Source organism: Nerophis lumbriciformis, linkage group LG26, assembly GCF_033978685.3.
Source record: "Nerophis lumbriciformis linkage group LG26, RoL_Nlum_v2.1, whole genome shotgun sequence".
NCBI classification, from domain to species: Eukaryota; Metazoa; Chordata; class Actinopteri; order Syngnathiformes; family Syngnathidae; genus Nerophis; species Nerophis lumbriciformis.
This window is the reverse complement of record NC_084573.2, coordinates 37071522-37083729: the sequence shown is the minus strand read 5'-3', so window position 1 is coordinate 37083729 and position 12208 is coordinate 37071522. Positions and strand designations below refer to the sequence as shown.

The following is a 12208-nucleotide window of genomic DNA, read 5'->3' as shown; positions in this document are numbered from 1 at the left end:
AGGCTACATTTTTTCTAATTTGATTACTTGATTAAATCAAACAAACCATTCAATAGATTACTTGATTACTAAAATAATCGATAACTGCAAACCTACAAACAAGCCACTTTAACATAACCTCGATGGCAGAAATCCCAGGTAGCAAAATGTTGACCATGTATTGTAAATAAACCAAATATAAACTACCATAATTCAAAATATTCATCTCACCCTTCTGATTTGACTGCAGGGAGCCTCTTTTTAAGCTCCTCCATGTCTTCCGTGCGCAGCACGTTGAACCCCTTTAGCTGAGCACCGCTGTACTCGGGCTTGAAGTCCAGCTCCTCCCTGCGCCCCACGAAGCACGCCGTGTGGTACCAGCGGTCGATCAGGCCCAGCTGGGGCTTCTCTGGGTCCACCGTTTTCTTCGATACGCGGATGTGATCCTGTGAGCAGGGACGGCAGCGTCACTTTTTACAGTTAGAAATGCACAGGCGCAGATCACCACAACGTATCCCACAAGACAGAATGTGTACTTTCTCACGTGGTGGAGTGGATGAAAGACCAATTAGAGCACGGGTGTCAAACTCAAGGCCCGGGGGCCAAATCTGGCCTGCCACATTATTTTATGTGACCCGCAAAAGCCTGGAAATAATATGCATTAATAAAATGCTTACCGTATTTTCCGCACTATTAGCCGCACCTAAAAACCACAAATTTACTCAAAAGCTGACAGTGCGGCTTATAACCCGGTGCGCTTTATATATGGATTAATATTAAGATTCATTTTCATAAAGTTTCGGTCTCGCAACTACGGTAAACAGCCGCCATCTTTTTTCCCCGTAGAAGAGGAAGTGCTTCTTCTTCTACGCAAGCAACCGCCAAGGTAAGCACCCGCCCCCATAGAACAGGAAGCGCTTCTTCTTCTACTGTAAGTAACCACCCGCCCCGGTAGAAGAAGAAGAAGCGCGCGGATATTACGTTTCATTTCCTTTGTGTGTTTACATCTGTAAAGACCACAAAATGGCTCCTACTAAGCGACAGGTTTCCGGTTCATGAAAAGACGCAATCTCTCCATCCGCACACGGACTACTATTTCACAGCGACTGCCTAAAGACTTTCAAGAAAAGCTGGCTACTTTCCGTGCATATTGTAAAAACAAGATAGCTGAAAAAAAGATCCGGCCAGAGAACATTATCAACATGGACGAGGTTCCACTGACTTTTGATATTCCTGTGAACCGCACTGTGGATACAACGGGAGCACGTACGGTGAATATTCGCACCACAGGGAATGAGAAGTCATCCTTCACTGTGGTTCTAGCTTGCCATGCTAATGGCCAGAAACTTCCACCCATGGTGATATTCAAAAGGAAGACCTTGCCAAAAGAGAACTTTCCAGCCGGCGTCATCATAAAAGCTAACTCGAAGGGATGGATGGATGAAGAAAAGATGAGCGAGTGGTTAAGGGAAGTTTACGCGAAGAGGCCGGGTGGCTTTTTTCACGCAGCTCCGTCCATGTTGATATACGACTCCATGCGCGCCCACATCACAGATGGTGTCAAAAAACAAGTGAAGCACACAAATACAACACTCGCCGTCATTCCGGGTGGATTAACCAAAGAACTCCAACCGCTCGATATTGGTGTCAACAAGGCATTTAAAGCATGACTGCGAACGGCGTGGGAACAATGGATGACCGAAGGCGAACACACATTAACTAAGACAGGGAGACAGCGCCGGACGACATACGCCAACATCTGCCAGTGGATCGTAAATGCCTGGGCGGATATTTCGGTCTCAACTGTGGTCCGAGCTTTCCGGAAGGCAGGATTCACAGAACTGCTGGAAAAACAACAGCGACATTGACTCTGATGACTTCGAAGAGACGGAGCCGGCCATTTTGGATCCCCTATTCGCCCAACTTTTTAATTCGGACACCGTAGGAGAAGAATTCGAGGGATTTATGAATGAAGAATAACTTCAGAAAGTGAGTGTTATGTTTATTTTGTGTGTTGTGACATTAACGTTCGAGCAACATTAAGTTATTGCTATTGCTCTGCACTATTTTGAATTTTACTATGTTTGTGATTGCACATTTGCACATTACCGTACATTTTGGGAGTGAACAGAGTTGTTAGAACGCTGGTTTTTAATATATTATTAAAGTTTAACTGAGCTATCTGACTGTTTTTTTGACATTCCTTTAGCGCAGTTAGATGCGGCTTATAACACGGGGCGGCTTATAGGTGGACAAAGTTTTGAAATATGCCGTTCATTGAAGGCGCGGCTTATAACACGGGGCGGCTTATGGTGCGGAAAATACGGTACTTAAAAAAAAAATTAATAAAATAAAATAAGATAAATAAATTAAAAACATTTTCTTGAGTAAAAAAGAAAGTAAAACAATATAAAAACAGTTACATTGAAACTAGTAATTAATGAAAATGAGTAAAGTTAAGTGTTAAAGGTTAGTACTATTAGTGGACCAGCAGCACGCACAATCATGTGTGCTTACGGACTGTATCCCTTGCAGACTGTATTGATATATATTGATATATAATGTAGGAACCACAATATTAATAACAGAAAGAAACAACACTTTTGTGTGAATGAGTGTAAAACGGGGAGGGAGGTTTTTTGGGTTGGTACACTAATTGTAAGTGTATCTTGTGTTTTTTATGTTGATTTAATAATTTAAAAAAACCCCCCAAAAAAAAAAACATACCAATAATAAAAAAAACGATACCGATAATTTCCGATATTACATTTTAACGCATTTATTGGACATCTCTAATTATATATACACATGTATATTCATATATTACTCATTGGGGCGGCATGGCGTAGTGGGTAGAGCAACCGTGCCAGAAACCTGAGGGTTGCAGGTTCGCTCCCCGCCTCTTACCATCCAAAAATCGCTGCCGTTGTGTCCTTGGGCGGGACACTTCACCCTTTGCCCCCGGTGCCACTCACACCGGTGAATTGAATGATGAATGATAGGTGGTGGTCGGAGGGGCCGTTGGCGCAAATTGCAGCCACGCTTCCGTCAGTCTACCCCAGGGCAGCTGTGGCTATGAAAGTAGCTTACCACCACCAGGTGTGAATGATTGATGGGTTCTACATGTAAAGCGACTTTGGGTACTTAGAAAAGCGCTATATAAATCCCAGTTATTGTTATTATTGTTATTGTTAAAAGCAGCCCTCTGAGGGCAACCATAACTGCAATGTGGCCCTCAATGAAAACAAGTTTGACACTCCTGAATTAGAGTGTAGTTGCTCTACCTAGTGGGAAGGTTTAAAAACCTGTTTGAGAAGCTGTAATGTCTAACACTCCATGAGGATGTACCATTTTTTATGTTGTACTAGTCTGTGACTTCAAATATACAGTGATTAACTGCTTTTGACACATGTATGACAGTTAGGAATGATAAATTCAGGGTTTCCCCGCAGCATTTTGTTGTTAAGGCGGCCGCCTTAACAACAAAGAGCCACAGCCTAAACCAAGGGTAGGGAACCTATGGCTCTAGAGCCAGATGTGGCTCTTTCGATGACTGCATCTGGCTCTCAGATCAATCTTAGCTGACATTGCTTAACGCGATAAGTAATGAATAATTCCGCTGGTAATCACAGGGTTAAAAAAATAACTTTCAAAATATAAAACATTCTCATGCATTTTAATCCATCTACCCCTTTTTCTACACCACCTGTTCAAGAAGTCGCATTAATGGTAAGAAGTATTTTATTTATTATTGGTTAGCTTCAGAACAACAATGTTATTGAAAAGAATAAGAGACTTTTTATACTCTAAAAATGTTGGTCTTACTTAAAAATGCATGCATTTAGTTGTATTCAGTGTTGAAAAAATATTATATGGCTCTCACGGAAATACATTTGAAAATATTTGGCTTTTATGGCTCTCTCAGCCAAAAAGGTTCCTGACCCCTGGCCTAAACTAAAGTCTTAACAAGCTGCTCCGCTTAGTTCCGCCTCTGTCTCTGTCAGTACATCTCTGTAGCACCCAGCATTGTCCCACCCACACAACCATCTGATTGGTTACACGCAGAGCGGTAACAGCCAATCAGCAGTGCGTATTCAGACCGCATGGAGTCAGTGCTCCTGCGGTGAGCAGATAGGTGTTTAGCAGGTAAGCATAAGGCAGCGGACTCTCCCCAAATTATAATAAACACCTCCCAGTCAACTACTAGTAACATCACTATGAGCCCGCTGACGTTCTAGAAAAATAAACGCCAGCTCAGCTCGCTTGCAGTCCTTGAGGTGAAGGCTAATTAGCTTTTAGCGTAATGTTAGCTCACTGTGCGGTGTGTGCGTAACGGACAGCAAAGCCCTGTCTGTCTGAGAGAAAGACAGGCATTATTGACTTACAGTTAACAACTAAGTTATTTCACTTTACCTTTTTCTGTGTTGATTGAGCTGTGTAGAAGCGGCAAAAAAACGACATTATGTTAAATGAAGAGTTTCCTGAAGCTGTCTCTGATAGTTGATATAATAATGTAACAGCCTACATGAACTCCATGGCGTTCAGGGATGAATAGTCTCTTCTATTGCTATTGTACTATTTTTTCAGCTAGTTACAGTAATCATTAGTACCGTATTTTCCGCACCATAAGGCGCCCTGGGTTATAAGCCGCGCCTTCAATGAACGGCATATTTCAAAACTTTGTCCACCTATAAGCCGCCCCGTGTTATAAGCCGCATCTAACTGCGCTAAAGGAATGTCAAAAAAACAGTCAGATAGGTCAGTCAAACTTTAATAATATATTAAAAACCAGCGTGATGTGGGCGCGCATGGAGTCGTATATCAACATGGACGGAGCTGCGTGAAAAAAGCCACCCGGCCTCTTCGCGTAAACTTACCTTAACCACTCGCTCATCTTTTCTTCATCCATCCATCCCTTCGAGTTAGCTTTTATGATGACGCCGGCTGGAAAGGTCTCTTTTGGCAAGGTCTTCCTTTTGAATATCACCATGGGTGGAAGTTTCTGGCCATTAGCATGGCAAGTTAGAACCACAGTGAAGGATGACTTCTCATTCCCTGTGGTGCGAATATTCACCGTACGTGCTCCCGTTGTATCCACAGTGCGGTTCACAGGAATATCAAAAGTCAGTGGAACCTCGTCCATGTTGATAATGTTCTCTGGCCGGATCTTTTTTTCAGCTATCTTGTTTTTACAATATGCACGGAAAGTAGCCATTTTGTGGTCTTTACAGATGTAAACACACAAAGGAAATGAAACGTAATATCCACGCGCTTCTTCTTCTTCTACGCGGGCGGGTGGTTGCTTACAGTAGAAAAAGAAGCGCTTCCTGTTCTATGGGGGCCGGTGCTTACCTTGGCGGTTGCTTGCGTAGAAGAAGAAGCACTTCCTCTTCTACGGGGAAAAAAGATGGCGGCTGTTTACCGTAGTTGCGAGACCGAAACTTTATGAAAATGAATCTTAATATTAATCCATATATAAAGCGCACCGGGTTATAAGCCGCACTGTCAGCTTTTGAGTAAATTTGTGGTTTTTAGGTGCGGCTAATAGTGCGGAAAATACGGTAATGTAGCAGCCTAGTTTTGAATTGCAGGGTCTCGGCTATCACATGTTGATAAAAATAAAACATTTACATAATAAAATCAACTACCGGCTTCCCAAATGCTGTAATAAACTAAGCATGATGAGTTGAGCATACGTCAGCATGTGGCCCCACTTTTAACTCTTTTTTTCCAAAAGCTTATTGCAAACGCTCACTTACAGTAAGTCAATTTGACTTAGTAAGTCATTATTTTGACTTAGTAAGTCATTATTTTGACTTAGTAAATTACTAAGTCAAAATATTGACTTACTAAGTCATAATAATGACATACTTAGTATCTCAGGTAACTAGGACTGTTTTGTTTTTACTTTCCGGAAAAAATATCGAGATGTACATATATCGTATATCGCCATTCAGCAAATGGAGCAGAAAACGACGAGGTAGAGACGTGATGGCGACTGGCCAAGTTACACCCACCCACCCCCTTCCCCGGTCCGTCTGCCTGGAGAGACACCACCTTAACTAACACATTTTCTGGGGGAAACACTGAAATTATTTTTGTTTCTATGTCCATTACTTCTTCTGGACAATGCGCTGTGAAATAAGAACAAATGTGTCCTTCTGTGTGCACTAACCTTTTCTATCTTCATGTCGCAACCTTTGCAAGTGCTACGATTTGATTTGGCGTATTCCACCGCAAAGCCGTTCAGCGTCTTCTCTTCTTTACTGCCACCTTTCTGTTCTCCTTTTCCTAAAAAAAATAAAAATAAATCCCTACTAAAAAAAAAAAACCCCAAACAAAACACAATTGATGAAATCATGAAGAATTTGGAGAAAGAGACACCAACCTCCAGTAGCTGCTCCGCCGCCATCAATGGCGCTCTTGACCTTTTCCTGGTCTTCCCAGCGGAGGTCAGAAAAGCCGGCAATGTCGGCGGGGCTCTGAGCTGCTGCTCTCAGCCAGAAGCAGGAGAAGTGATGCCAATGTGGGACCTTGCCATCGAACATTGGCGACTGCCAAGGAATAAGCAAACAGAGTTTAAACCGCTGCGATACAGAATATCAGATAATGGTGGGAATCGCAAAGTAACGCCATACAACAGCAATTACATCACAGTAGGTTTGCACAGTATTGACCAGGGGTGTCCAAACTACAGCCCGCCAGCGTCTTCAGTTTGGCCCGCAAGACGGCATGAGTTTAATAAAGCACCACACCACCAGGTGGTCTCTGAGTGCCATATATTTGCTGCAATTTTGTGGAAAATGTGATTGAATCAGATCCATGACCCTTGAATGTACTTTTACATTGTAGCACAATCCAAACAACCTTCCCTAGTCATTTATTACACAGTGTTGGCGTTAACGCACTTTTTGTGTCTTTTTACGCATTGCAATCAGAAAGGACACGGAATTCCAGAAGCCTGCACATCCCCCGGACGCAATTTTTTTTTAAATTTCTAAAAAAAAAATTTTACTGCCCGGTTTTTTAATTTTTATTTTGACCGATTTTCTGCTGACCTCGACTGCGGATGTTGTGGATCGGTGGAGGGAATACTTCGAAGACCTTCTCATTCCTACCAGCACGTCTTCCTATGAGGAAGCAGGGCCTGGGGAATCTGTAGTGGGCTCTCCTATTTCTGGGGATGAGGTTGCCGAGGTCGTTAAAAAGCTTCTCTTCTGGTGGATGAGATCCGCCCGGAGTTCCTTAAGGCTCTGGATGTCGTGGGGCTGTCTTGGTTGACAAAGACTCTGCAACATCGCGTGGACATCGGGGGCGGTACCTCTGGATTGGCAGACCGGGGTGGTGGTTCCTCTCTTTAAGAAGGGGAACCGGAGGGTGTGTTCCAACTATCGTGGGATCACACTCCTCAGCCTTCCCGGTAAGGTCTATTCAGGTGTACTGGAGAGGAGGCTACGCCGGATAGTCGATCCTCTGATTAAGGAGGAACAGTGTGGTTTTCGTCCTGGTCGTAGAACTGTGGACCAGCTCTATACTCTCGGCAGGGTCCTTGAGGGTGCATGGGCGTTTGCCCAACCAGTCTACATGTGCTTTGTGGACTTGGAGAAGGCATTCGACCGTGTACCCCCGGGAAGTCCTGTGGGGAGTGCTCGGAGAGTATGGGGTATCGGACTGTCTTATTGTGGCGGTTCGCTCCCTGTATAATCAGTGCCAGAGCTTAGTCCGCATTGCCGGCAGTAAGTCGGACCCGTTTCCAGTGAGGGTTGGTCTCCGCCAGGGCTGCCCTTTGTTCATAACCTTTATGGACAGAATTTCTAGGCACAGTCAGGGCGTTGAGGGTATCTGGTTTGGTGGCTGCAGGATTAGGTCTCTGCTTTTTGCAGATGATGTGGTCCTGATGGCTTCATCTGGCCAAGATCTTCAGCTCTCACTGGATCGGTTCGCAGCCGAGTGTGAAGCGACTGGGATGGGAATCAGCACCTCCAAGTCCGAGTCCACGGTTCTCGCCCGGAAAAGGGTGGAGTGCCATCTCCGGGTTGGGGAGGAGATCTTGCCCCAAGTGGAGGAGTTCAAGTACCTCGGAGTCTTGTTCACGAGTGAGGGAAGAGTGGATCGTGAGATCGACAGGCGGATCGGTGCGGCGTCTTCAGTAATGCGGACGCTGTATTGATCCGTTGTGGTGAAGAAGGAGCTGAGCCGGAAGGCAAAGCTCTCGATTTACCGGTCAATCTACGTTCCCATCCTCAGCTATGGTCATGAGCTTTGGGTCATGACCGAAAGGACAAAATCACGGGTACAAGCGGCCCAAATGAGTTTCCTCCGCCGGGTGGCGGGGCTCTCCCTTAGAGATAGGGTGAGAAGCTCTGTCATCCGGGGGGAGCTCAAAGTAAAGCCGCTGCTCCTCCACATCGAGAGGAGCCAGATGAGGTGGTTCGGGCATCTAATCAGGATGCCACCCGAACGCCTCCCTAGGGAGGTGTTTAGGGCACGTCCGACCGGTAGGAGGCCACGGGGAAGACCCAGGACACGTTGGGAAGACTATATATCCCGGCTGGCCTGGGAACGCCTCGGGATCCCCCGGGAGGAGCTGGACGAAGTGGCTGGGGAGAGGGAAGTCTGGGCTTCCCTGCTTAGGCTGCTGCCCCCGCGACCCGACCTCGGATAAGCGGAAGAAGATGGATGGATGGATATATATATATATATATATATATATATATATATATATATACACACCCCCAGCAGGCATTTTGAATATCTCCCTAATTCTGAGGTCTCAAGGTTAGCAAGTATGCGGGCGACCCCGAACGGGACAAGCGGTAGGAAATGGATGGATTACTTTAAATAAACGCTGGAATCGTCAACTTTTGATGTCAAAAGTGCTATAAAACGTAGATAGTGTTCAACACCCACATGGAGACATCTCATTCATGGCAGCCATATAAATACCAACGAGGGCTTTGTCTGCATAAATATTCCCTTTACACGAATGAATCCAAGTAAATATTATGACATTGATAAGGTTGTATAAACTATATCGTCAAAAAAACAGGTCATAATGTCCAAAAAATAGTATGGCGTCACGCTAGCTTGCTGGCTAGCTGTCCTAATACCTTACCTGCACCATGATGGCCATTCTCAGCGAGTTTTTCTCGATGTTTTGTTTGCACTTCTTGCACGACGCGCGGCCGCTCTTGGCATATTCTGCTTTGTACAGTTTCTCTTCTTGGGAATCCGCCATTTCAAAGCTCTCAACGACGAGATAAACTTCGCCAGGACAACCGAAGCGACAACAATCAGAGCCTCAGACTCCCGCGTGTCTTCGCGCACAGAGGAGCCGAATGTAGACAGGAGGGCTCACTCCGTTCCACTTTCTGTTTACCGACACGGGGAAACCAAAATTGTTACTCTATGTGCGCTTTATTGTTGACGTTTTGCGATCTGCGATATAAAGAGTGTCATATTCAGTAAACATAAACATTATTTCCTCAAAATTCTCTATTTAAACGCTTTTTAGACACTTACATTATTCTGAATTTTAAAAAAAATCAATACTGTTGTTTTATGATCAGTGATCAATATTTTTGCTTGGCTTTTTGTTCTTGTATTGTAAATGTTATTTTAAATTTCAAACCCTTCAAATGTGAATGAATACAACTCGGTAATGTTAGTTTCGCAATTTCGCCTCGGTGACTCATCTGTAGTGAATAGACGATTAAAAGACTACCGGCTCCAGCTGCAGACAGCACTAATCGAGTTCAGAGAACAGAATCTATGGCGGGCCAAATGGGACAAAATGAAATGAGTAAATACGTCTTTAAATACTTATAAATGGAATGGAAACAAAGAAATGTGTCATTATTAATTAAATTAATTATAACTATTGAAAAAATTTGCTAATTTTATTAATCTCATGTGAATCATAACTTACCTATTTTCTTATGAGAAGTTTATTGTTTATTTATCGTCAGTCTACCCCAGGGCAGCTGTGGCTATGAAAGTAGCTTACCACCACCAGGTGTGAATGAATGATGGGTTCTACATGTAAAGCGACTTTGGGTACTTAGAAAAGCGCTATATAAATCCCAGTTATTATTATTATTATTATTATTATTATTATTGTTTTATGTATTTTGTATTGTATTTACAAAACCCAAAACCAGTGAAGTTGGCACGTTGTGTAAATGGTAAATAAAAAGAGAATACAATGATTTGCAAATCATTTTCAACTTATATTCAATTGAATAGACTGCAAAGACAAGATATTTAATGTTCCAATTTGCAAGTAATCATAAACAAAAGTTGACGATTCCAGCGTTTATTTAAAGTAATCCATCCATTTCCTACCGCTTGTCCCTTTCGGGGTCGCCCGCATACTTGCTAACCTTGAGACCTCAGAATTAGGGAGATATTCAAAATGCCTGCTGGGGGTGTATATATATATATATATATGTATATATATATATATATATATATATATATATATATATATATATATATATATATATATATATATATATATATATATATATATGTATATATATATATATATATATATATATATATATATATATATATTCAAGTATTTCTTATATATATATATATATATATATATATATATATATATATATATATATATATATATATATATATATATATATATATATATATATATATATATAAAGGCTATCGATGCTGTCATCTAGCAAAGCTGAATTTGACCAAGCAACCCCCCCGTACCAAAAAGCCCTTGATGAAAGCGGATACAATTTCACCCTCACCTATGAACCCACGCCAGGAAACCAGCCAAAAAAGAACAAAAAACGAAACGACATCATCTGGTACAACCCCCCATACAGCAAAAACGTCTCAACGAACATTGGACACAAATTCCTCAATCTGATTGACAAACACTTTCCCAAAGACAACACCCTAAGAAAAGTATTCAACAAGAACAACATTAAATTGAGCTACAGCTGCATGAACAATATACGACAAATCATCTCAAACCACAACAAAACAATTGCAAATGAGCCGTCGGCCCCCAGACAGAGCGACTCCAAAACCAACAAAGGATGTAACTGTCGAAATAAACCTGATTGCCCTCTCAACGGGGGGTGCTTACAAACATCAGTTGTCTACCAATCTAAGGTAATACGCAAGGACATTAACACATCCGACACATATGTAGGATTAACCGAGGGAGAGTTTAAAACCAGATGGAACAATCACAAGGCTTCTTTCAGGAACCAAAACCTGCGGAATACCACAGAACTCAGCAAACACATTTGGGACCTCAAAGACAATAATGTTGAATATTCAATAACATGGCAAATTCTTGCATCCAGCACACCTTACAATAGTGGTAATAAAAGATGCAACCTATGCTTGAAAGAGAAACTGTTTATTATTTACCGTCCAGACCTGTCATCCCTCAACAAGCGCAGCGAAATTGTAACAACATGCCGCCACAGACGGAAACACCTCCTAGGTAACACATGAGCCAATCACCACGCCCCTACGCCAGCCTGTACCCACCCACTCTGTGCCCTATATAAACCATGGTATGTGAATGCTCCCATTAAAATCTCCTGATGATTGAGGGAACCCCCTCATGAAACAGGCTTGTAGAGATGAAGGAGTCTTGTGATTTTTTTCCCCACACATACATATATATATATATATATATATATATATATATATATATGAGAAATACTTGAATTTCAGTGAATTACAGCTGTATATACATACAAACCCCGTTTCCATATGAGTTGGGAAATTGTGTTAGATGTAAATATAAACGGAATACAATGATTTGCAAATCATTTTCAACTTATATTCAATTGAATAGACTGCAAAGACAAGATATTTAATGTTCCAACTTGCAAGTAATCATAAACTTAGAATTTAATGGCAGCAACACATTGCAAAAAAGTTGTCACAGGGGCATTTTTACCACTGTGTTACATGGCCTTTCCTTTTAACAACACTCAGTAAACGTTTGGGAACTGAGGAGACACATTTTTTAAGCTTTTCAGGTGGAATTATTTCCCATTCTTGCTTGATGTACAGCTTAAGTTGTGGTATTTTAGGCTTATATTACGCCACACATTTTCAATAAGAGACAGGTCTGGACTGCAGGCAGGCCAGTCTAGTACCCGCACTCTTTTACTATGAAGCCACGCTGTTGTAACACGTGGCTTGGCATTGTCTTGCTCAAATAAGCAGGGGC

The 12208-nt window shown here is 42.4% G+C and overlaps 1 protein-coding gene across 1 annotated transcript in view; it reads right to left on the bottom strand.

Moving 5' to 3' along the window:
- The window catches only part of parp1 (poly (ADP-ribose) polymerase 1), a 40672-nt gene extending 31366 nt beyond the window's left edge, over positions 1-9306 (bottom strand). Inside the window, exons 1-4 of the mRNA XM_061986940.2 lie at positions 9095-9306; positions 6368-6533; positions 6155-6270; positions 211-425 (exon numbers count right to left, since the gene is read on the bottom strand). Coding sequence (XP_061842924.1) covers positions 211-425; positions 6155-6270; positions 6368-6533; positions 9095-9217 — 620 coding nt within the window. The 5' untranslated portion in view covers positions 9218-9306. The remainder of the gene's footprint in view (positions 1-210; positions 426-6154; positions 6271-6367; positions 6534-9094) is intronic.
- Positions 9307-12208: the final 2902 nt, after the last annotated feature.